This window comes from Pristiophorus japonicus, chromosome 13, assembly GCF_044704955.1.
Source record: "Pristiophorus japonicus isolate sPriJap1 chromosome 13, sPriJap1.hap1, whole genome shotgun sequence".
Lineage (NCBI taxonomy): Eukaryota > Metazoa > Chordata > Chondrichthyes > Pristiophoridae > Pristiophorus > Pristiophorus japonicus.
The window spans coordinates 173,943,962-173,971,135 of NC_091989.1; the positions used below are offsets into that span (position 1 = coordinate 173,943,962).

Genomic DNA, 27,174 nt, shown 5'->3' on the forward strand with positions numbered 1-27,174 from the left:
GTATCTAATTCAAGGAGGACTTTCACTATTGGTTTTTACAACTCGCGGTGAGATAATCAACATACACCAATGAAATACGAAATGTGTTACCTAGCACACATCTAAAACGACAACTCCTCGAGCCTGCAGGCATTTTACAGCAGTACCGTCACATACATAGACAGTAATACACAACCAAGTCGGTACCATTGTAGATTGGCCTACAGCATATTTAGGAGCACAGATCAATGGCTTTCTCTTCACCGGAATCTAAATAGTCACACAGGCTCTGCAACTTATTCAAAAGTAGTAACAGGTGGCGCTGAAATGGCAGTGAATTTAACATCCCGTTCGACCATTAATAAAGGCAGCCAATCACGATGAGAAACAGCAGCAATGCATATGACAACAGGGACCACTAAACCACATTACAGCAGGTTAAAAAAAGGTACAGAAAAATGTAAAGTTTTAAGAACATATTCAAGTCTTATAGCACAAAGTGGTACATGTGTCGATGGAAACAATAAGCACAATTGTTCTAGTCTAGAAATATCATACACAATACAGAAAGTCGAACCATGGAAGGAGATGAAAACAAGGGGTGTCTCACGTGTCTTATTTTTCACATTATAAAAAAAAATTAGCGTTCGCTTTCCACTTTGTAAGGCTCCTCTCATCACACCCGCTGATCAAGCTCGCAAGCATCAGTCAATTTTAACATCAGAGACTATAGGGTGCCCTGAGTGACTCGCTCTCTGTAAGGATAGGCTCCTCTCCACACTAATATGGCGGAGTTGGAGAAGCAGTCACACAAAAATGACAAGCACAAACATGCATCCCACGCTGGATAACGTGCATTGCACCGTACTGTCCAGAGAACCACATTTTGAAGGCTCCTCTTTTGTAGTCCTGTCTGGAGTACATGAAAGCTTGAAGGAGAGCTGAAAGGACAATATTAGTGGTACATTTCTGGATTTGGGAGGGGGGTGCGTAGTCTCAGGCAGGCACCCCTGTAAAATGTAGAAGTTTTACATTGAGTGATGCATTCTGGTTAATTTTAAGCGGGTAATATCCCAATTTACAGACTTTTAAATCTTACAAAATACAAAAAAAAACAGGTGATATTTCCACTTTCAACACAGCAAACATATCATTTATCCCAAAGTTCTCAACAATTCTCCCACATACAACCTCCCCATCCCAATTCACAGGCATTTAGCCCCTCCAGCTCGACATTATACCCTATTTAGTTCCCCATCCTTTTGCAGATACACTTTGTCCTCCTCAAACCCTCTCCATGTTTGCTAGCATTCTATCTCAAGAGGCCTGGAAGTTATGTTAGTTATATAAAGCTCTGGTCAGACCCTATTTAGAGTACGGTATTCAGTTCTGGGCACCACACGTCTGGAGTTGCAAATCCTTATCCTATAAATATCGCATCTTTAGAAATGTAGTATTGGTGGGAAGCAGAAGATTGAATTCACTTCTGATAGGATCACACAATTGAGCAAGCAAACATTTGGTGAGCCAATAGACAGGATATGGAAGGCGGTCTGAATGGTTCCAGTATGGTTTGGTCTTGTATTCGGCTGCCCAGCAGATGGTTGCCATTCTAATTAATCTTTTGGAAAGGATCCACTAAGCTCCCCCAATAAAGTAAAAAGGTACTAAGTGTGTCGCACGAAGACATAAAAACAACAAGATCCCTTTACGATTCTTGGTGTGCTGAGGTAGCTCACCTCAGTGGGGGCAGCAGTAGTGCTGCTGGATTGAGCCCAGGCCCCCAGGTTAGGAAAGGTGAATTGGCCAAGGTTTATAATGCTCCTGATTGCTATTCAGTGACCCTTGGAAGGATGTGGATGGTTCAGGAGGACTGAATTTAGGTCGGGTGTAAAGCCTCCTGCTCTCATGGTCAAACAAGCTGCTGCCACTTGCCATCTAGGTTTCTGGATATTGGCCACCTGGATCAGACACCCTTGGAACCGGGAACTGTATCCCAGCAGGACGTTGGAGGGTGTGGGGGCGGTATAGGCAGAGGGTGGTAAAGATTAGTGCAGCACTTCTTTACCCAGAGTTGCGAGAATGTGGAACTTGTTACCGCATGTAGTAGTTGAGGCGAATAGCCTACATGCATTTAAGGGGAAGCTAAATAAACGCACGAGGGAGAAAGCAATATAAGGCTATGCTGATAGGGTTTGATAAAGGTTGGAGGTGGTTCACATGGAGTATTACCAGGCTAAATGGCTTGTTTCTGTGCCGTTAACTCTATGTACTAGATATATTGGCCTTGGAGGGGGTGCAGCGCAGATTCACCAATGATACCTGGGCTAGAAGGGTTAAATTATGATAGTTTGCACAGACTAGGTTTGTATTCCCTTGAATATAGAACATGATCAAAGGAGTCGATGGGTACCACTTTGTCACACAAAGGCAAATGGAAATCTGGAACTCCCTCCCCCAAAAACCTGTTGAGGCTGAGGGTCAATTGAAAATTTCAAAAGCAAGAGTTTTGTTAGGCCAGAGTATTAAGGGTTACAGAACCAAGGTGGGTAGATGGAGTTAAGATACAGAACAGCCATGATCTAACTTAATGGCAGAACAGGCTCAAAGGAGAGAATGGTCTACTCCTACAAGAACTTAAGAATTAGCAGGGAGTAAGCCATACGGCCCTTCGAGCCTGCTCTGCCATTCAATAAGATCATGGCTGATCTTTGACCTCAGCTCCACTTTCCTGCCTGCTCCTACATGAGCTGCAGCCTCAAGACTGGATGTGGCCGGGGAGGGGAGGGGGGGAAGTTTAACAGTAGGCGAGATTACAAAAATAATGCTTTCTGACCATCAATAATGTATTACATTTGTTACCTATGCCTATTTCCTACATATATACACTCCTTGTATTATCACCATTCTGAGAGTCATTTCTGTAGTTGTATTCTTCTACCACTAGATGGAGCTTCAGAAGCTCAAGATCCCCACACACTGATGTATTCAGAGGGAAATCTGCTTTGGCCGGACTTTGAGGTCCACTGGTATGAAGCTGCAGTGGGCTTCACAATAATGGTAAATGTACTGGTCTGCCGCTGAGACACTGTAGAGAAGTGAATATAGGCAGTGGGAGTATGATACAAATCTCCAAAAAAGTTTGCCTTTTCAAATAAACTGGAAGCATACTCTTCCAAAGGCTCAAGTTGGTCTACAGAGGAGCTGGTCTATAAGCTAGGAAGGAGCCAGGTTTGATCTTGGGTTTGTGCTGACTTAGCTAACGAGTCAGTGGGATACGATAACATAGTGGTTATGCTACTCGACTAGTAATCCGGAGGTCTGGACTAATTATGACCGGTTTTCAAATCCCACCACTGTAGCTGGGGAATTTAAATTGTTAATTAAATAAAAATCTGGAATAAAAAAAATAGTATCAGTAATGGCAAGCATAAAGCTTGTCGTAAAAACCCATCTGGTTCATTAATGTCCTTTAGAGAAAGGAAATCTGGCCTATATGTGACTCCAGACCCACAGCAATGTGGCTGGCTCTTAACTTTCCTCTGAAATGGTGGTTCACTGCTATCTTCTCATGGGCAATGAAAACTGGCATTACCAGTGACGCCCACATCCCAAAAATACATTTTTTTAAAACTGATCTTACTGTCTCTGGGTGAAGAAAATGGGAATTGGCTAGGCTTCCCAAACTTGGACAAGTTAGAGACCCCTGTTGGAAGTGCACATGTAGCCTGGGATTGGGATCATCTGCAATGGGCCACTAATATTGAATAGCCTGGCAATAAAGATTCTTGTGAATAGTTGCCCTGGTGAGATACCCAAGGGCTACAGATGCCAAATGGAACCATACTCCAGAAAAGGAATAAACGCCTTCAGGAAAAATGTTGGGGGGGAGGGGGGGTGGTAAATACACAACCTGGTCCAGAAATCTTCAGGCACACCTGTCATTAAGATTTCACAAACAATCCCAAAGCTCTGACCACAAGCTTGACTTAATCCTTTTTTGCAAATCTTGGTCAAGATCAGCCATGACCTTATTGAATGGTGGTGCAGGCACAAAGGGCCAAATGGCCTACTCCTGTTCCTATTTCTTACGTTTTGTCAGGTACACTGTAAACAAAGATTTTTTAGCCAAATGGTAGTAAAACTAAATGTAGTTAAGAGGTTTAAAAATGGTTATATTTCTTTAAAAAAACATACCCGTCTACCCATGAGACCAGATTTTAAAACCATTCCAGACAAAACGGGATTAAAGTATTATTGTAGGAAAATTAATTCAGGTGTCTCAATTCAATTGCCAGTGGACAGTCCACACACACAAAACTACACTCTGATTTGACATAAAAAGACAGGTTCTTTTATCATTTGTTTTTGCATTTTTGAAAATCAGCTAGGTTGTCTATTGTAAATGAATTCAATTAGTGCAACTCAAAAGCACAGCATGACATTCGATGCAACAGCAGACTGCTAAAATAAAATAACCTTTTGCAAATTTAAGCCGACATCAAACAAACAAAATCAAAATGTGCTGCTCGTGTTGGAGAAGAAACTGATCTTTATTTTGTGCAACTTTCATAATTTTGACCAGCATCCAAGTGCTTTACACAAAATACCCACTGACTATGTACACTGGGAAAAAAAAATAATGTGCAAAATTCCAGCTAACTGGAGTACAACAAAACAAATTTCATGGCCACTTTAAATAACATTGTTCAACTTAAAGAAATTCTCACCCACATGACCAAAAAATATTTTTAAAAACAAAAAAAAAATCACTTTTGGCACCTCAATATTTTACATGCATTGATACGATGTTTAATAATTATATACACGGTAAAAAGGGATGCACAATTCTTCAGGTGCTGCCAAAGAAAAAGCTATAATAGAAGTGTGTGCAAGAACACTCGTCAAGGTCGTGTGCAGCAGCCATTTATCAATGAAACTCATCTCAAGTCACGCAAACCCTTTTGTTTAGTTTCGGCAAACACAAATACAGGCGAGAGTCACGAACTCTGCAGTTTTTTTTGGTGCAAGTGTCAAATTAATGAAGCAGACACAAAACAAAATACAACACAACAGGAATTAGTAAAATTACGTCAGTAATCAAAAACAAAATGGTGACATTCCTCGGTGCCAATCTTGCCCCCTCCCTTTCAGCACGCACTAGGTTTGGCTCTCTGTTCCACAGATGCCAGCAGCTTATAACTTTGGCCAGGTGGCTGTTCCTTACATGCAATCCTAGATGTTTAATGCCTGAGGAGTCGCCACTAAGCCTGATCCCATCCTTAACCAACATCGCCACATGGGCCATTCCAAATAGAGTGCCTGCTCAGCAATCAGGAGTGTGAACAGTAGTTGATTTCCCCCCTCCCTAGCCCAACAACGCCAAAACTAATTGTGTCACCCCAACCGAGATTGGCTAATAAATTTCAGACGGCGAGCCAAACCTAGGATGGGTAAGTTTGACTTGGTGTTATGCCACATAGTACCTTTATCCACCAAGACATCAGGAGAACATCACAAGGAAGAGTTTGTGAATGGGAACGATACTGAAAGTGTAATGTCAAGAATATTCAAAGATAGGTAATCCACTGTAAGTTTTGTTGCCATTCATAAATTGAAGGCAAATTTATAAAGTAACATAAGTTACCTACCAACTAAAAATAAAAATCAGTGGCATTTAGCCCACTTCAGGAGGATAGCCTGCTTCAGCCACCAACAAATGGACATCCTCAAACAAGCAATCCTAATACATTCCAACTAAATATATGGGGGGAAAAAAGAGAGTGCACTTGATACATACTATATGTACATGAAGTACGAGAAAGTGAACTGTATTATTAAATTATTACCCACAAAAAAAAACTGCAATTTACTTTTTCAGTATAAAGTTTATTACTTCTGCAAGAGCAGAGAATGGTGCAAAATATGGAACATATGCCAGCATTTAAGAACAAGGGCTACAAGCTGTACAAGGCAAATTACCTCACCATTCATTAAACAATCACACAGAAGCAACCCATCTCAGAGATGAGTGCACATGAGGTGCATTAGTGAGGACAGAGCAGGTCAAGACGACAATGCTTAGTTAAAATGTGCAGGTTACACCTCAAGACAGTTACGCCAGGGTGCTGTAAGTCGACACTGCAGTGATTAATCCAATAGTCACTGTGTGCTGAAATGGCCGTTAATGTTGCCACGATTGCTGTAGCTGGAAACAAGAGCCAATACTTTGATCAATGTGAAAGCAGTTTCTTTCGACTGCCAAACTCTATTCCTAAACCTGGAAATAAAAGGGATTTAATTCAGGTGTTGATTATTTCAGTGAAGAAGGGGATTCAAAATGTTCACACTATATTTCTCCACTAGGATTTCAGTAAATCATGGGTGCAAGAGATTATGGTCACTTGAACTAAAAAAAAACTGAGCAGTTTGTCTGGTGACAGCATTTTAAACGTTATAATACAATGATGAAGTACTGGTGGTTACAGGTATTGGTAGTGATTAATATTTAAAATTAATTAATTAAGTGTCACACAGCAGTGTATTGGCATCAAACGTGTACTGACTGGAGTACTGTTTTACCGATAGTGTTTTGGTACCAATATGTGAAGTAGGACTAATGACAACAGTATAACCATATACTAAAGAGCAGCTGAAACAGTTAATTCCAGAGGCCACGTATGTCTGAGCTTGCTACGTACTTAGGAATCAAACTGATAAAAACATCAATTCAACACATGGAAGAATGAAAGAAGCATTACTGAAAATATTCTAGCACATCAAATGCAGGGTGATCCTTGAAACACAAATGCACACAAAAACTTACCAGGTGTGCAGGTATATTGGCCAATGCAGTGGAACAGCTATTTTTTTAAAAAAATAGACACAAACTTAGCTCCCTCATCACAGAGACACAAACCTACACTTAGCATTGAAAAGCAGCACAAATACAGGCAATGTCAGAGTGTGCAGTCTAGTTTTTGGTCTAAACAAGTAAACAACTTGAGAAAATGAATGAAATACACACCAACCAGACACAGCTCCAGGAAGCTAGCAAAATGTAGAAAACAAAAAGGAAAATTCAGAGATACAGAGTTACAGCCAGGACTTTGTGCAATACAGAGTTGCAGTCTCAGCACATTTCACCAATGAGACAAAAAGTTAAAGAAGCTTCAGAAGTTAAGCTAGCAATCCAGTTTGTGACATGCACTTGAAAGAGAGAAATCCAAGACACTGACCTGGGTGTTGTTTACCGGTTCCTCAACTGGGAAGACAGGTGCCCAAGACTACCAGAACCGGCAGCTTTGGAGTCATGAAAGGGCTTTTTACCTCCACCACCCAGTCTCTGCACCATTCCCACCCACAGATTTCACCAGGCAGGAGACATTTAAAGCTTGGTCTACTAAATCTGTCCTTGAAAAGGGACTCATTATACCCCTTAGGTGAGCACCTTAGGGTTTCTAAGCGGCTTTGAAGCCAGGAATCACATTTGTGGCTTGCAAGTTATTTTTGGACATTGTCTGCAAAATTCAGATAGGACAATCCAACACACACAACCAGATTTGTGCAGAGAACCTCCACAGATAGCACTTTACACTTACAAATGGGACCCAGACATCTCCAGTCACTTGGTAGAACCAACTCATCTATTCATGGCATGCACTTGTGTTCCTAGTTCATGACATACATTCAGTCCTGTGGACTATAAAAATGTAATGGTGATTTACTCATTTCCTAGAATCACCAATTCTGTAAGATTACTTGGAGCAGTTCATCGATCAATGCAGGGATTGAGGCCAGTTTCCAGAGAGGCTCCTGGTCACGTTCGAGCTCCATCAAATTTAACATGCAGGCCTAGAAAACCTCACTTTTCAAAAACGCAAGAGATTGTAAATAGAAATCAGAGTATCCACCTGGGAGCCAGAAATACACAAATGTAGAAACTGAGATACGGGAAGATTAAAATTAAACATTTTTCCTGGGATTCGGGCAGAAAGATTCAGTCAACAAAAAGGTCTCCCTTTCCCCTGGAGAATTAATTTAAGCTTGTGTTCCAAAAAGGTCTCAGAAATTACTCAGTGACATAGCAAGGGCACAGCGGCATATATTATTTGGTCTGGGTCTGGAAGGGACCCCATCACTTTCAAGGAGGTTCCAAGTACTCATGATGTAGGCTGGATTTATGAAGACTCAAGTTTCCAATACTACTTGATCTCCATTTCCCCCAAACAGGTGCCTTGGTACTTGGGTGAGAATAACTTTCATTAACCTTACTAGTTAATGTTGTAATGTGGTCAAGCTAAAATCACAGCCAATAGTTATAGAGCCCAATTTCAAGCCCTGGGCTGAAGCATCAGGGAAAAATAATACACTGCAAGAACGTGGCATTGTTGATCAGACTAACCAGGCGCAATCTTGTCCACATACTCGTGCTTTGCGGGTGGAGGGAAGTATTTCTTGACCAATTATAGCCCGCTTTAACTGATCGATAGCAGCATTAAAGGTTGGGCCCTCAGAGCTGAGAATTCTTTGCTCTAAACCCAGGAGGACCCCCACACATAGTTCAATAATGTTACTGATTGCTTCATGTCTACCTCCTAAATTTTAATGAGATAAAAATAAATGAAACTTTTTTTTTTGCTTTATCCAACTTGAAATAAAAAGGAGCAAATGTAATCATTGAGTGAGGGGTAATGCGCTTGGTCTCGTGAAATTGTGAAGCGATTTCCAACGATCCAGGGCATGAAACCCATCCAAAAAAAATTGTTTTACAAAACATTATTTGCAGGAATAATTCAAACCCAATTGACAGACAGACTTGCATTTATACAATATCTTTCACGACCTCAGGAAGTCCCAAAACACTTTACAACCAATGAAATACTTTTGAAGTGTAGTCACCGTTACAATGTAGGAAACTCAGCAGCCAATTGCACAGCAAGCTCCCACAAACAGCAATATGATAATGACCAGATCATCAGTTTTTTGTTATGCTGATTGAGGGATAAATATTGGCCAGGACACCAGGGATAACGACCTTGCTCTTCTTCAAAATAGTGCCATGGGATCTTTTACGTCCACTTGAGGGCAGACAGGGCCTCGGTTGAACGTTTCATCTGAGACGGCATCTCCGACAGTGCAGCGCTCCCTCAGTACTGCACTGGAGTATCAGCCTAGATTTGTGTGTTTAAGCCTCTGGAGTGGGACTTGAACCCACAACCTTCGGATTCGGGAGAGAACGAAAGGGCCAAAGTTGTTACAAACGCAAATTCAGCAGCTTCTGATAGCAAACTAACAAAGAATAACCACCCGTGGAGACTTCCACACTGCAGGACTGGGCAGTAGGAAGATCTTTAGTGTCTTGGAACGTCACATGTTCCAGTTTTGTTTTGCAAAATAAAAGTTTTTCACTAATTTGGTCATGTAAAATAACTATAATCCAAGTCATGCCACAAATAACAGGTAGCACAAAGTGCATTAAAACAATATTCCTGCTGGAAAGAAGTACAGGCAGTCACTTCTGTTCCAAGTTTTCTCTCAGCACGGTGTTAAAAATACTCAGCTCCTCAATAGCTCAACATGAAGCGAGTCGCTGAATCACACACACACACACACATACACACCAGCACAGTCCCAACTTCAGTCTGCGGCTTGTGCTCCCAGCAGGGGCAGTGGCACGACAACTAGCCTCAGTGCCACAAGATTAGGCAGGGGACAATCAGCAGGAGCTCCGGTTTTCAAGGGCTATCCAGCTAATCTTGCTCAAAGTGCATGTGTGGACATCAGCCAAGACCAGATTTGGGCTCGGCTGTGATGAGGTTTGCCAACCCTTCAGGATTGTCCTACATTCTCCAGGAATGAAAGAACAATCTCCTGGGCACAGATGCAAGCAACCCAGGCGAAAAAACATAGGCGCATTAAAAACATTTTTTTATTGATTATAATATTGGAGTTGGGATGCTGTTTGACTGAGTGCGATGGTTGGAAGCAGGTGGTCATGCGATGAAACCTCCAGGAATATGTCCAACCAGAGTTGACAACTCCAGCCACCATGTTCCTTCTGGCTGAAGAGCTCGTCTATACAAGCTCACAAAGGCCCCACGTGAATAAATAACACTTGGACAAAGTACCAGAGGATGCCTGGCATCCATAAAACTCCTAATGCAGAAAGTGGCCAATACCTTCAAGGCCAGGGGCAGGGGAGAAGAGAAAGAGAAAGAAGATTGCCAAACAAAACAAAAAATTGGTAATATTGTACAATGATGCATCAACATGCAAGGGTGACCGATCAAGGCAGACACTGCCTTACATTTGAACATGTGGCTCTGTAGTCATCCTATAGCGTTTGCAAATCTAGCAGTGTGTCCGAGGATGATGCCAAGAGGAAAGCAAAAATGTCAAACTGGATAGGGGAGGCGGGAGGCTACTCATACTAAAAAATGGTGAATCACAGTACAGCATCGGTCGAAGCCCAAAAATATCAAGCCTAGCTTTTTTTTTTCATCCAAAAATATATGAAACTAAAGGGGGAGGAAAATTTGCATTTATATAGCGCCTTTCATGACCACTGGACGTCTCAAAGCGCTTTACAGCCAATAAAGTATTTTTGAGTGCCGTCACTGTTGTGGTGTGGGAAATGCGGCAGCCTATTTGCGCACAAGCTCCCACAAAAAGCAATGTGATAATGACCAGATCATCTGTTTTAGTGATGTTGATTGAGGGATAAATATTGGTCCAGGACACCGGGGAGAATTCCCGAGGAAGACCCTGGTACCTAGATCAGTTTTAATATCTGGAATTTCTTTGCCATTCTCTTCCCACCAAAAATTAAATCCCCCGTACACTGCTACCAAAGGAGGTGCACGGCCTCTTAGCACTGCAACTTAACATGAAAGTTTGGCACTTCCCACACTATGTCAAAGCTGAAATTCATGTTCCTTTGTTGTCTTGTGCACTTCAGTCGCTGCTTTTATCGGTGTGTCGAAATAAGGAAAAGATTTCATCGCATGTTTGTGTCTCAACGGAGCTGAAGTGAGACTCCATGGTGTTCCATGCCATATCTGCCAAGAGGAAGTCATCCATTACAGTCTGTGTTTCATTGCTCGTGCAGAATAGACTGCCGAGGTTCTCAAAGGAGCTGCTGGTTGTCTGCGTTTCAGCGCAGTTTAACCGGACCTGGCTTTCAGTGGCACTACTGTAATTATTTCTGCTGCTCACGTCATCATTCTGGGTTTCTGTACCAGAAGCCTCTGTACTTAGAGAGAAACTGGACGGTTTCAAAATACTGTCTAGAGGTAGATGTGGACTACTATCCAATAAGAAATTGAAGTCCGTTTGAGTCTGTGTGTCAAACATTTCTAGTCCTAAATAATTGGACTGCCCCCTGCCGTTGTAGATTTGGGCAGGATGGTCTGAAAACAAGTCGTCTGTCTGAGTCTCAATATCTAGAAATTCCAAGGCAGACTCTGTCTGCAAAGCACCAAATTTATTCTCTTCTGTCTGAGTTTGTATGTTGCTAGCAGATAGAAACTCTTCAATGTCAAAGTCAATACCTGCATTGTGTGTCTGGCTGCTGGTCAAGCTCTCTCCAGAGACATTGCTGGCATCGGACAAGAGAACACGGTTTTCTAATGAATGACCAGCCATGCTTTCAGATAGGATATTTTCCAAGTCATTAAATAGGTTAATTGTCTGCGTTTGATTGTCGGTCATTGGGTTCTGTTGAAGTAAAGTGGATTGAATGTGAAAATCAACAGATGACTTATTAGAGTTGTGTAAAAGATCATCGTGGGTAGTTGTATGGGATAGTCTTTGGTCAATGTCCATTGCACCCAGAGGAAAAGTAGTTTGAGTCTGTCTACAAACGCTGTAAGAGGGAACTAAAGAATGGTCAAAAATGTCTTCATGATTATTTGCATTCATTAGTGCTTGAACTGTGGGGCATTTAGCATGAGCAGAAGTTACCAAACCAGTTTGTGTTTTCCTAGAAACACCGCCCAATGGAAAACAAGACTGGCCAAAGGAATCTGTCTGAGCACTTATCGATGTAGTGATTTTGGCGCCAGGTTCAAACGTTTGCGTCTGGACACTTACAGGTAGCAGCACTTGAGCACTGAAACTCAGGACAGTTTGCGCACAAGCTGACACAGTGCTCTCCGCAGAGCAGCACGAGGCCAGAGGTTCTGGCACAAGACAAGATATGTCTGTCTGAACATTCATGGAAATAGATTTGTTCTTCTGGCCCAGGTCTCCGAGTGATGGCAATCCTTGATGATTGGCAAAACCTGAATCCATGTCGACTTGCACTGCAGCGCTGACGGGTTCAACCATCATGACCTTGGAGACGGGCAGGCCGCATTTAAAATTCAACACTTTCGCCTCCAAAGTTGGTATCAGAGTTCCCACTGAGGTAGGCAAAATATGCATCGTGCTCATAACACATCCTTGATCGTCAACCGCAACAACAATGGATTTGACAGAACTATCCATGGACGTGCCTGAAGATAAGAGAACGGGCAAGTTTGTCAAGTGCATAATGGGGAGTTTGACAAGTGCAACCTTGGGCTTTGGCAACAACAATTTCTGGATTTGTTTTGCAGGAGCTGGAGTCTGATTATTGCCGTCACCTCCACAGGAGTTTTCGATGCAGACTCTTTTGTTCATCTCCACTGGCTCTTGGACCATCTGGATTTTCTGCTCCTCTTTTGCTACCTTGTTCAAGCGATTCTGATTTAACCACTCACTTTTCCTCTTCTTGCGTGGCGGATCCCTAGATGGTAGATTAGATAGGTTAGCTCATTAGAACCCCAGCAATAAAAACATAAAATAGCTCACTTCTGTTGCAAAAACCTGTAACCTTTTATTGTTTGAAAAAAAAAGTTGGTAAATCTTGTATCCATGGGAAACTGTATCAATTATTTGCCTGAAAATATACAATTTTTCCCATCTCGAGGGCATTCAAGTGGTTACTCCTATGAGTAAATGAGTACTGCATACTATTACAACGGGGGTTTTAAACCCGGCCCAGATACAGCATCCACACCTCCTGCAAACCTACTACCCGTAATGCAACCACGTCAGAACAATGGTTGATTTTCTAATCCAGAGGCATCGAGGTGAATTGTAGTGCTCCTATAATTCTGAAAAATTACTTTCTGCAATTTCTTTTCCTTCATTAATCGCTAGCCTTCCCAATATCTTTGGCATCACATCCTTTAGTAACAAATGGATACGAATTTAGGATTAGTACTAAACACATTAAAGAGAGTGGTTAGAATTGTTTTAATGCAGTTATTAGATAATGGAATGTGCTACAAGTGACGATTTAACAAAAGAAATGATCAAAAAAGAAAAGTTGAAGAATATAGGGAACGAGCAATGAAATGGGATCAGAATAAATATTTCTGAAAGGGAGCTAGAACATGCATTGGAAAGGGCACAGCTCAAATAGTTTCCTATCATTTTGTTGCTACTTGGTCGAGATTAGCAAACCTAACACACAATACAGCAGGGAATGAAACCAGGAATCAACTGGTCTCTACTGTCTTTACCAACTGAACAAAAATACCAATCTAAAGCTGCAATTAACAGAACAAATCTTTGCAATTTCTTTACCAATGGAAGAGGACGTGTTACTAGAGGTATGGGGGAGAAGGGAACATACAGGCATTAGCAAAATGTTTTTTTTCACTTTTAATTTGTTTGAGATAGACAATGGTAAGGTAGCTAGCAATCTTACTAATTATTTCCGCCCCCCCCCCCACATCAAGTTTAAGAAAATCTTCATGTTTTTCCCCCCCCCTATTTTTAAATAATTTAGTAGGATTTAATAATATGCAATATTGGATTACTTGCACAATTTAGTATTTTTCGGACTCAACTGCATCTTTGTATGTTAGCCGTACTGACAGCGTTTCTGCTCGGGCATTTCTTTGAACCAGTCTCCAGTTTAACCCAGGTACAATTGTTTGACTCTTAACCGGGATTTCACTCACATCACGGTCTCGTCTTGACAGCACAAACCAGCCCACTTCAGACATGTTTCTCATCCACATGTTGCAAGTGGAAATATTGTACTTTATGAACAGATAAACTAAGAAGATTGAAGCCAGGCAAACATCCAGGCCCAGATGGTTTCCACCCAAGAATATTAAAAAGGAATAGGTGAGGAAATTGGGAATGTGTTTGTTATCTCCCAAAGCTAGTTCGATTCAGGGATAGTAACAGAGGATTGGAAGATAGCAAACTTTCCACTATTATTGGAAAAAAAAAGGAAAATCAAACAACTACAGACAAACATGTTTAATAGAGTAGGAAAACTGCTAAAATCCATCACTGTGTACAGAGTGAGTACTTGGGAAAGTACAAACTGATTTGGTAGAGCTAGCATGGTTTTGTAAAATTGGCAATCCCTTCATCCATCTCATTTCTGGGCACCGTCTGCACGCTGCCCATTTAGATTACACTGCATGACTAGTTCATAATCAATCAAATGTTCAAAAATGCAAAAAAGGTCTCAAGCCCTTAAAATACAACATTTCCACCTCCAACATATGGATGAGAAACAGATGTCTGAAGTGGGTTGATTTGTGCTGTCAAGACCAGACCGCGATGTGACTGAAATCCCTGTTAGGAGTCAAACAATTGTACCTGGGTTAAACTGAAGACTGGCTTAAGGTCAAAACCCAACTTTGTTTCTTAAACTTGATGGGGTTGGGGGGGGGGGGGGGAAAAAAGAGGAAAGAGGGAGAAATAATTAAGATTGCTAGTTTGGTAGCTACCTTACCATTGCCTATCCCAAACAAATTAAAAATGTGAATAAAGCCAGTGAGTGCAGAAACCAGCGAACAATTGAAAACGGTGAATATCACACCAACATTGTTGCAGTTGGCCACTATTAGTTCTTTGGATTCTTGTCAAGTCGGTTTTTTTGGTGTTAAGTCATGTTCTCCCCATGATGTGATGGAAGGGGCAATTTGCTCCCAGGCCATCAAGCTAGGGTTGCTCGGAGTAAACTGCAAGAAACTTTGTGAGGAGTCGGCAGAGGGTGACTGCCCTCCCGCCCCTGATTTTTCTGCCTCCCAGTGAGGAAGTGGCTGGCTTTCACTCAGTGCCTGGCCACAACTGTTGCAGCTGAAACTATGGAGGGAAAATTGCGGTCGGAGGCTTCCTTTGGACGAACGCTTCTGACCCGAATGTTTTTTTTTTAAAAACGGAACTACCTGGTGGTCACGGATGCACCTTCGATTCCAGTTGGAGGCCTTCATTCGATGCGCAGCATACGGGGAGATGACTTCCCCATACGTACGGAAATGCTGGAGTCACATGGGCCTGGACCACCAATCACTAGGTAGTATTCTCCATGATAAAAATGGGATCTAAGTTTGTACGGACTCCCATTACCATCAATGCGAAAACCCTCTTAAGAAACACAGCATAATAAATTAAAAAAAACACCTCATTTAAAATTAAATGTAATTAAATGTTTTAGAAAAAATATGTATCTTTTGGAATTTTTTTTAAATAGGGTTAAAAATAAACTTCTTAATGGACAGGGTTTTAAAAAACATAAAAATGATTACATTTAATTTTTAGATGTTTTAAAATTCTTACGCTGACAAAAGTAAGCTATGCGCCTGCTTTTACCAGGCGTAAGAGTGTGAAGGACATTCGCTGGGCAAGAGTTGGGCAATCTCTCCGGCAATGTTCTTCCTACGGGGATGCAGAGAATCTGTCAAGAGAAATCCTGACAGATCAGAAAAGCCAGTTTTCGGCGCATGCGCATCTCGCCCCAAAAACCGGCTTTGGTGAGGCCTTGCCGGGTCTGTGCACACTTCGTACGGACCCAGCGAGGCCGGAATTCTCGGCACTATGTTTGCAACAGTTTCGGGGAAATCACAAGCATGAGTCTATGTCCTGTGCCTTGTGCTCCAACCTGCATTTGTCCACTCTGATTTGAAACAGTCAATGATAAAGTCTAACCTATCAATGCTTCCTAGCTCGTGCTATTTTTATGAACGCTGACAACATAGTCTAAAAATGTTGAACCTGGGGATGCATTGCCGCTGCCAGCACTTGCAACAGATGAAAGCAATCAGCACAGGACTAGTGTCTGCAGGACAGAAGGATTACATACATCACAAGACAAGTGATTTACAGACACCAACAGCTAAATGATTGAAATTTCAAAGCTGGGTGAAGTATACTGCAATACACTGGGGACTCGAGAGCTACATGCAGCTATTGGGATATCCAAGGGAGGGAGGAAAAATAAATTTCAGACTTCGATGGATTTCTTCTGCATATATTTTCCTGGGTTCTCAGTCAAATGCCAATAATGGCAGCCAAGTAGCTCTTTCAAATGTTTCACTTGTGCCTATTTAAACAGATTCCTCCAATTAAAAATTAGGCTGCTTATCAAATTAGGAGCAGCAGATTTCAGCAGTTGGCAGAACATCCCAAGATGTGTTTTACACTTTAGTAGTCTGGGCAAATGCCTGAGCTGAAACACTTACCAAATGTCTGTCAGTACAGCTAACATACAAAGATGCAGCTGAGGTCAGTAAAATACTAAATTGTGCAGGCAAGTAATCCAATATCGCATATTATTCAATCTAACTAAATTATTTTAAAATGGGGAAAAACCTGAAGATTTTCAACTACAGGTTGGATCTCCCTTATCCGGGACTCCATTATCCGGCACCACCCCTCGTCCGGCATGATTCTGGTGGCCGGGAGCGACTTTGGGCCGTGCCGACACTCGGGCCCGCCGACACTTTGGGCCCGCCCGGGGACTGACCTCCCCCCACACCCCCTTCCTAGGCTGCCTCCCCTCCCTCTCAGGCTGACCTTCCTTTATCCGGCAAAATCCCTTATTCGGCACAGGCCATGTCCCGAGGGTGCCAGATAAGGGAGGTTCAACCTGTATAAAGTTACAAACACATAATATTACGCAACAAAGGACAGACACTAAACCACAGTGCGTTATGCAAGTCTATTAAAAAAAAAGTGTTGAAATGTTACAAATATATTGCAGACAGGAGGTGCAGCAAATAGTTTCATTCTGTACAAAAGCAAAATACTGCGGATGCTAGAATATTGAAATAAATAAAAAAATGTTGGAAATACTCAGGAGGTCAGGCAGCATCTGTGGAGGGTTCTGACAAAGGGTCATCGACTTGAATCGTTAACTCTGTTCCTCTCACCACAGATGCTGCCTGACCTGCTGCGTGTTTCCAGCATTTTCTGTTTTTAGTTTCATTCTGTACATCGGGTCATGGGCTCATTCACATTTTGTACCCAAGGATGAAGTAATTCAACCCAGGAGAAGTAGAGATTATTATTTCATCGGTGAATACGAGAGGAGCATTGGGTCAGAAATCGGGACTCCTAAGCCTAGAAATCCTATAAAGCCCGTAAACCAGCGGCAGCACCGCGAGGCGAGGTTTGCTCACGCCCATAAAAAGACCACAGGCAGCACCGGAACTTGGTGCTGCCTGCTGATTATTTCTGGGACCTTCAGCCCAGCACTGAACATCCAGCAAGGACTCTGAGGTAGGTCAGGACTCGGGGTCAGGATCCCAGGAGGGTGGGGGCATCGGGAAGTTGGGTCAACACCCAGTTAGGCCCAGTAGTCAGTCAGGAGGGCGGAGAGGATAACGGTAAGTACTTTACCTTTCTCCCCCACCCCATTGGATGTTGTTTAACGTTTGTTTACCCTGGGAAAACAATCACTGGTGCCGACAGCCTCAGACACAAGCCAAATTTGCAAGAGGGAGCAGAAGCAGGAGTTAGGCCCCTTATTTAACACCTGCTTCAGATGAAGCTAAATAGCTCCTCCTTTTTCTTGTTGCCCTCATCAATATGGCAGTGGGCAGAAGTGAGGCGGACGCCATTTATTCTACAAAACTGGCCTTAACAGCCGGCGCCAAGGTACCAATTTCATGCCCCCAGCAGTTGTTTCACTCCCAGGTTGTACAATACTAAAATAAAGGTGTGTGTCTCAATCGCACACTTGCGATTGCCATGTTGCAAAACATGCACATTACAGAAGCAATTGTGGTGAGAGCATTCAGATTCATTGGTCGGTGACCAGGAGTACGTGTATTGCTGGAATTCAAGAAATTGCCTGGCCAGTATTCTGAACATCTGCAGATGGGGATGTCATGTAATAAGTATAGGAGGCATCTACCAAATCACACAGCAATTAGAGAAAGGTTGATTTTATGCAATCTATGAAGTGTATGGTTAAGCAGGGCCTGCATTCGACTGAAAACCTGAACGGGCCATTTGCGGCTAAAGAATAGGGCATGTGGAAAGGGTGTTTGAGACCAATTAGCACAGTGTTTGAAACATACACAGAACAAGTGGTGCTGAACTGAGAAGCATGGAAGCAAGCAGGCAAGGCGTCCCTACTGACAAAGACATCAGTATTAGATTTCTCAAAAGTAAAATTCTCCTGTTGTGTCAACATTCAAGGTCATATGTACTGTATTGAACTTGCATGACTGGCTTCTTCACAAACAACAGACAAAACAGAGGTCCAAGGCAATTAGGGTCAGCTTTCTCTAGCTTTAATTTAATTGTGAACACAAAAGGTGAGCGCCCATGCACAAAACAGACAACACCACTCGTATACACACACCCAGCAAGAGCCTGTGCATAAAATAAGCAAGACCACACGTAATAAGTTCCAAGCCCTCGTCCATAAACAAAACTTCAAACTCTCCTCGTCTCTTCCCTCATCCTTTTGTCCTGCATGATGTTTTCTCCCATCCTTCTGCCCCCATTCTTCCCTTCCCAGCAAATGTGAAGCAGCTTCAGCCTCTGCTCCTTAAACCCACCTGGGATGGTGGACTGATGTGCAAAAAAACTGCTGCCACCAATTGGGTATCAACCTTTTAAAGTCCTTCAGGCCTGTGGAAGTTTAAGGAGCTGCAGCTGAGCCATAGTGCAAATCACCATTTGCCATTAATTTTGAACCTCTCGAACATCTCATCCTTTCAGGACCTAGTTCTTCAATCTATGACTACGGCCCCTTCCTGGCAGAAGCTGTGTTACAGTCTCCATATAAAATCAGCCGACGGACACTAGTTCCAATGGAAAAAGGTCAGAAGTTTTCCCGCCTCTTTCTGAAATGCCTCAGTCTCCTGTTAAGTAAACAGCTCTTCAAGCTGTCCGAGGTGATTGAACAGGTTTCCAGATATGGCAATTTGTGCACTACAGGACCCTGCAGACAGCTGTCTGCTCAACAGAGCTCTATTTTCAAATGATATTTTCATGAACCATTTCTCCAAAAAGTACTTTCCAGAAAATGTAATTTAATAAGGGAATTTATCCCTTAATCCAAGAGTGCCCAACGTGTGTCCATAAAATGTAATTTAGTAAGGAAATTGAGCCTTAAGTGTCAACACACAGCACATGGGCCAAATCTGGCCCACAAGCTCCTTTAATTCGGCCTTCACTTCTTTTCATATTAAGCGACAAAGCTGATTTGCACTATGGCTCAGCTGCAGCTCCTTAAACTTCCACAGGCCTGAAGGACTTTAAAAGGTTGATACCCAATTGGTGGCAGCAGTTTTTTTTTTGCACATCAGTCCACCATCCCAGGTGGGTTTAAGGAGCAGAGGCTGAAGCTGCTTCACATTTGCTGGGAAGGGAAGAATGGGGGCAGAAGGATGGGAGAAAATATCATGCAGGACAAAAGGATGAGGGGTGAGGAAGGAGAGAGACAAGGAGAGTTTGAAGTTTTGTTTATGGACGAGGGCTTAGAACTTATTACGTGTGGTCTTGCTTATTTTATGCACAGGCTCTTGCTGGGTGTGTGTATACGAGTGGTGTTGCCTGTTTTGTGCATGGGCGCTCACCTTTTGTGTTCACAATGATCTGGCATTTTTGTGTGAATGCGAGTCTAGCTTTATGCATTGAGGGAATCACATTTGTGTGGGTGGGGCTGACTTGTGTATATGGGCCGTTTGTTTTTTTTGAAATGGGGTCTCTTGATTTTTGTGTACGGAGTCTCAGGTTTCTGCATAATCATGTTATTTACATAATCATATGTAAACTTGTATTTAGTCTGTACAGCTCACCCCCTGGAGTCCCAAGGGATCCCATAATCCCTTGGGAGCACAGGTATTTAAGGAGGCCTCACAGGTTGGCGAGGCACTCTGGAGACCTACAATAAAAGAGTACGGTCACATTACTTTGAGCTCACAGTAGTGTTCAGTCTGACTCTTTCTCCATACATAATACATGTAACCTCCCCTTGCTCAATTTAACAGAGGTATCAGACCCCCAGCTCAAAGGTTATAGACATCCCTGCCTTAATCCAATTTCCTCTTCCTCTCTCCAGCCTATGTCGGAGCTAGCTGGAGCACAAGACACAATACAGAGTTTGCCAAAATAATCTACATTTCTTGGAAAACCTACAATATGTTTGCATCAAGCTGAAGTTGATGTCAGAATCACATTAAACCCAACTTAGGATCCATGCAAATTTTAAAATGCTACATTAATAAAAGATCATATTTCAAGTGTCCGACTGTTATTGGGAGTGCTGGCGTTCTGCATCATGAAATTCCACGACATTTACATGCTTTACAAAAAAAATTTTTAAATTATTTTTTAAATGATTTACACGAAAGAGTTCCCCCAATATCCATGAGGTAGGAAGTATTGAAAAAGCATATTATTGGCAGGTACAGGCAGATTGCAGATACAGCCCACCTCTCGTCATTGTTGTCCATCAGACCCATTGCTTTGCCTCCAGAGGGTCCTCAAAGTCAACTCATTCTAGGAGTCTCAGTGCCTCCAAAAGGCAATGCAACAACACAAATGCCAGCCAAGGCTCAGTACCTTATTTATAGGCGACTGAAATTCTCGCCACGAGATCTTGATGGTTTTAATACAAGATATATTTTTCTTTAAAAAATGTTTAAAACAGGGGTGGGGGATCTGCTTGAATAGTTGGTTATGATGCATGATACAGCAGAACAGAGCAAATGTTGTGCCAATACTTCAGCTCGCCTGGAGATAATTTACTCACCGGTGTTCAGCAGGGATTTCATGTCCAGTTCTGTAGATGTGAGACAGCAGTGCTGGCCTGCTGGCATAAGGACAGCCACAAGTGCACTGAAAGATCCTCCCACAGTCCTCAGCATGTCGTTTCAAGTCCCATTCTGTGCCATACGAGTTATTACATTTCTCACACTTGTGTTTCTTTTCGGCATGAATTTTCATAAAGTGCTGGAGAAAAAGAAAATTGCAAACAGCAGCTTAAGTGGACAGATAGCCTCCACTGTGTACAACCCTCAACCCTAACCTAACCCTAACCCTAACCCATGCCTTGGTTACCTCTAGACTTGACAATTCTAATGCTCTCCTGGCCAGCCTCCATAAACTTGAGCTCATCCCAAACTCTGCTGCCTGTATCCTAATCTGCACCAAGTCCCATTCACCCAGCACCCCTGTGCTCACTGACCTACATTGGCTCTTGGTCCAGCGACGCCTCAATTTTAAAATTCTCATCCTTAATTTTAAATTCCTCCATGGTCTGGCCACTTCCCATCTCAGTCACCTCCTAGAGTCTTACAACTCTGCGTTCCAATTCTGGCCTCCTGCGCGTCCCCTTTTTTAAAAAAAATGCTCCACCATTGGTGGCCGTGCTTTCAGCTGCCTAAACTCTGGAATTCCCTCCCTAAACCTCTCTCTCCTTCTTTAAGAAGCTCCTTAAAACTTAACACTTTGACCAAACTTTGTCATTTGTCCCAGTAGCTCCTTATGTGACTCGGTGTCAAATTTTGTTTTATCAGGCTCCTCTGAAGTGCCTTGGGACAATTTGCTAAGGCACTATATATAAATGCAAGTTGTTCTTGTTGTAGTACAAGAACAGACTAGCAAACGTCACGTTCGTTCAAGAGACGAATGTTCAGTGCTGGTTCCAAGATTGCAGATAACGAGTACAAGATTTCCCCCCCCTCCCCCCTCCATAGAAGTTAAAATAGTCTATGAGCAAGCAAAAGATGGTCAAGGCTAAAAATATTAATAAGCTCAAAATGCTCTTAAAAAAGCTGGTCTGAATTTGACAACCTAACATTTTTAGATCCATAAGCATTAAATATTCTCCTAAAGTTCCACGAAACCAAAAAAAAAAGAGAATTACTCAACACAATATACTACCCTGCCTTATTTATTACACATTTGATATTTTAAATAATCTTCCATTTATTATATAATAAAAGCATTGAGTGGTCTCCGAATTGTGATGAAACTTGCACCGCCAGTTGGCGTGGTAAACCCAACGTTATTGGACATATTGAAACAGTGGGGTGTCATCTATAATTACAGAACAGCTTTCTACTGAGGGTGCTGAACCATTCCTCAAACTTTTTCCCCTCCGCCAAAAAATTGCAATACAAGGCTCCAAAATCACCAGCGGCCGAAGCGGTTACGCATGATGCAGAAAGTGTACCCGCACAGAGGAGGTGGAAAGATTCAGTGGCTGAAGGCATCTGATGGAATCCCATTCCCCGTTAGGTGCGGAAATGACCGTCAAACACAAAACGCTCAGTGGAAGAATAAAAAATCTTCTGATGGTCCCAAACACCTCTGGCACACTGAGGATAACCTGTTCTATGAGCCTACTCCAGAGTGAAAAAATGTTCTCTGAAACCACACCTACCTCCCCACTGAGCCCAAAATCAACCACTGGCAAATTCACAGCCAATGAAGCACTTTTTTGAAGTGTGGTCATTGTTGTAATGTAGGAAACGCAGCGGCCAATTTGTATGCAGCAAGCTTCCACAAACAACAAATTGATAATGACCAGATAATCTAGGTGTTGGTTGAGAAATAATTGTTGGCCAGAACGCCGGGGAGAAGGCCTCAGTTCACCAACTGATCAATGACCTAAAAATAGAAAGACTTGCATTTATCCTTTCACAACCTCAGCATGTCCCAAAGCACTTTACAGCCAATGAATACTTTTGAAGTGTAGTCACAGTTGTAATGTAGGAAAAACAACAGCCAAATGAGAAACATAGAAAATAGGTGCAGGAGTAGGCCATTCAGCCCTTCGAGTCTGCACCACCATTCAATAAGATCATGGCTGATCATCACCTCAGTACCCCTTTCCTGCTTCCTCTCCATACCCCTTGCACAGAACAGCAAACTCCCGCAAACAGCAATGTGATAATGACCAGATGATCTGTTTTAGTGATGTTGAGTAAGGGATAAATATTGGTCAGAACAATGGAGAAGAACTCCCTTGCTCTTCTTCGAAATAGTGCCGTGGGATCTTTTACGTGCATCTGGGAGAGCAGACGGGGCTTCAGTTTAATGTCTCATCCGAAAGACTAATCACAGTAACAGCAATTGCCCGTCTACAAATTCAACGCAGACACCCAGTGCAATTTCTGCAGGACTCAACATGCTACGTAAACAAGTTCAAATAAAAATAGGTCTGCAGATTAGCAGTGCTTACCTGCTTCACGAAGGCAAACTGAGAAAACGGTCTGTTCGGTCCTCTTGGACAACCTTCAATGGGGCAGCAATACAGTTTCTGAACAGAAGACTTCAAATTTTTCCTGACCGTGGGATTAATGCTGCAGTCCTGCAATTGGAAGCAAACACCAATAAATTAAATGCCCTTGGTCAGCGACCTCTTTCGCCACACCGTTTTATTCAGGGGCACACACCACTGGGGCACAACTGCAATATCCCTTTCAGCACCTGCAACAATTATTGTACCATCTGGAAGAGAAAGAGATCATTTAATGGTATCAGACACACAAAAAGGGTCATTTAGAGATGAACAAGTTCATGTATAATGAAGCTACTGACTGACCACGCTCTCCCTGGATCAGAATGGAGACCAAGTTTTAACACATGTATTTTACCAGTATGAATAAAAACAATTAAAACCGTAAATGCAAGAATATAAAGATTAGGTAAATATGGTTGCAGTAAGTGTTAAATCCTGCTTATCTCCCTTGATGTTGCTCATACCACAATGATAAAATTGTGATTCTACATTTTTAACCTTTTCCTGCACCTCCCCCCAAATTTTAATATCCAGCATCAGCAACCGCCTAGGATAGAGCTATCCACACCGGCGATTCCATACCGTCCCTTTGCATCAACTTGATTTCTCAAACATTCTCCTTGCCATGTCTCCAATTCCACCTCAAACTAGTTTGTTCAAATCTCAGCTGCCAATATCCTGTTGCACATTATGTTCTGCTGGCCAATCATTCCTTCATCGTCGCTGGGTCAAAATCATGGAACTACTTACCCAACAGCACTGTGGGAACACTTTCACCTCACGGACCAGCAGTTCAAGGTGGCGGCTCACCACCACCTTCTCAAGGGCAATTAAGGATAGGCAATAAATGCTACCCTTGCTCGCGATTCCCATATCCCGAGAATAAATGTTAAAAAATCTTTGCTGATCTTTATTGGCTCCTTGATCCTCAGTGCATTGAATTTAAAAATCTTCATTATCACCTTCAAATCCCACTATAAGGCTTTTGCTGCCTCTCACACCCTACGGTCCTCCAAGAGAGACTGGGGAGTACACCAAACACCAGAGTTAGAGGACCAGATGTTTTAACAGAGGGCATTACACACTACAAGATATTATTTCCAGTTTGCCCTCGTGAAGCAGGTAAGCACTGTGAACCTGCAGTCCCATTTATATAATAAACTCTCAGATCTTACAGTACAGAAATTCACAATAAAGGCAGACATAGATAAAGAATAATTTATTGGGAAGGAGCTATTGTTCCATATGAACAAGCGACAATTGTGGTTGCTGTTAGCTTTATAGTCAAAACTGTATCTTAATATTCATGTGCACAAAATGCCAGTTACAGGACCAAAGAGCATGGGAGGAGATATAAAGTTGGAGGAAGTTGCAAAAAAAGTAAGAGTGGGACATGGTCTTAGTGGGACTGGAAGATGAGAATTTTAAGTCCAACGCAGTAAGGATAGAAAGCCAACGCAAGGCACAAGAGTGATGGGTGAAAGGGACAAGATTTGGGCAGCTGATTTTTGGAATGATGGTTTATGGGGCTGGAGAGAGAGGCATTCAAGGAGGGTATTGGCATTTAGTTATAGGAAAAAGCTGCCTTGGGTTGTCCCGGAGGAACAGAAGATTTGGCTGAAGAGAACAAGGCACAGTAATGGTCAAGATGGCTGAATCAAGTTTCAGCCCAGGTATTGTTAATCACATCAGATGCAAGGGGAGAATCAGATCTCAAGTGCTCACCTGATACTATTCGCAGAAACAAATGACAGAAAGTGATATTGTTCAGGAAGATATAATCTGAGTGATCTTTCAACAAATATTAAAAAGTGAACATTCACCCAACATCATTAGGGAACGTGGGCAACACAAGCAAGGTCACATCAACTGCCAAAGGCTACTGGCCAAGAAGGGGGCGAAGCTGCCTTCTAGAGCAGTAATGGTTTTCACAACTGAGTGAGTCGCTAGGCTCTTTCAGAGGGCATTAAGAGCCAACCATGGGACTGGGCTCACACGTAGAGATGACTGGTTCCTTTCTCTGTGGGGCAATGGTGAACCAGTTGGGATTTTAACAACAACGTGGCAGCTTTCATAGCCATTTTTGCTGCTGGCAGCCCACAAATGATCAGACATACTGAATTCAATTTCACATCTTGCCGCGGAGGGATCTGAACGAGTGGAGTTTGAAGCTAGGCTCAGGGTCCAACAGGACGTGACGGCAGTGTACATTCAGCTTCAGTCTGCACGAGTGGCTGAGGGAGATGGAGTTAGTGACTGATATGTAAAGCTTCTGCCAGAAACTGAACACGACGTTTTCAGGCTTGCTTACGTTGAGCTTACGAGTGCGCCATCACATCCAGGATTTAATGTCAGACAGTGTGGCGACAGTTGTGGAGTCGAGGGTGAGGATACACAAGCAGACTTGTGTATCGACATTCATGTTTATAAAAGATATTGTTGAGCGAGTGCATATGGAGAAGGAATGGGAGTTAAATTTTAAATTAAAATTGTTTTGGATTATTGCATTCAATTGTTATTAAAAATATGATATGATTGGGAATTCCCAGAGGCACTTGCCACAAATGGATTCTGAGCCCAACGAGAGAAGGGATCTTGTCTTTCAGCAGCTAATAGACAAATTTAACCTCACCCAACAGGACATTAGCTATCCCCAAATCATGCATTTCCTTCAGAAGTCAAATATGCTCCACAACACTCGTGAAAACTGGCCACCGAGAGCTCCACATCCCAAAAAGCACTCAAATATGTATGTAATTCTAGATACTGCTCATCTCTACAGCAACAGATTCCACAGAAAGCTCGAAGAGAGCCTAGGATAGCAGCAAGATCGAGGCCAGCAAATAACAACAGAATAATGAAAAATTTGGGAACAAACCTGCACAGCTACCACTTGCAGCAAAATGCGCAATGACCCACTCAAACTGATACACTGAATGTACCACACCCTACATTAAATACATAGATTCCTCCACTCCCAGTCAGACTAATGTTGGGGGAAGATACGATCATCCTGGATAGCAACCCAATGATATCCCCTCAGACCAACTCCCATGTCCACTAGTTTTGAGTCATCCAAGATTCAGACTAGCACATCTCTCACTGCTAGCAGCAAGACAACCCCTTCACTGTGAAAAAATTATACACCCAATCCACCACCACAAATGTGTGAGGGATAACTTGTATTCATGTAGCCCCTCATTGGGTTCTCGTTTGTCCCAAAGCAATCCACATCATTTACTTACTTTTGAATTCTCATGTGGGTTAAAGCAGCAGCCAATGTGCACATTTTAACTAACCAAAACAAGCAGCTCAATGAACAGCCAATTTATTTATATTGTTGTTTAATTGAGGGAACACTGGGGTCAATTTCTTGTTCTCCAAATAGTCCCATGGGATATTTACACCTGAGCAAACAGATGGGGCTGCGTTTTTACATCTCAACTGAAAGATGGTACCTCCGACAATGCACCACTTCCTCAATCCACCACCGACATCTTAGCCTGTATCATGTGCTCAAGTCCCAGAGTGGAACTTGAACCCAATAACCTTCTGATTCAAAAAGATGAGAATGTTACCAATATATGTGGTGGTGGGTCAGAACCCCTTTCTTGGAGGTCTACATAACCCGCCCCCACTCCCCTCTCACAATGTTC

The 27,174-nt window shown here is 42.5% G+C and overlaps 1 protein-coding gene across 1 annotated transcript in view; it reads right to left on the reverse strand.

Moving 5' to 3' along the window:
* Window positions 1-4,508: 4,508 nt before the first annotated feature.
* atmin (ATM interactor) overlaps window positions 4,509-27,174 on the reverse strand; it is a 29,768-nt gene continuing 7,102 nt past the window's right edge. Inside the window, exons 2-4 of the mRNA XM_070898269.1 lie at window positions 23,459-23,587; window positions 21,023-21,222; window positions 4,509-12,748 (exon numbers count right to left, since the gene is read on the reverse strand). Of these exons, the coding sequence (XP_070754370.1) occupies window positions 10,936-12,748; window positions 21,023-21,222; window positions 23,459-23,587 (2,142 nt within the window). The 3' untranslated portion in view covers window positions 4,509-10,935. The remainder of the gene's footprint in view (window positions 12,749-21,022; window positions 21,223-23,458; window positions 23,588-27,174) is intronic.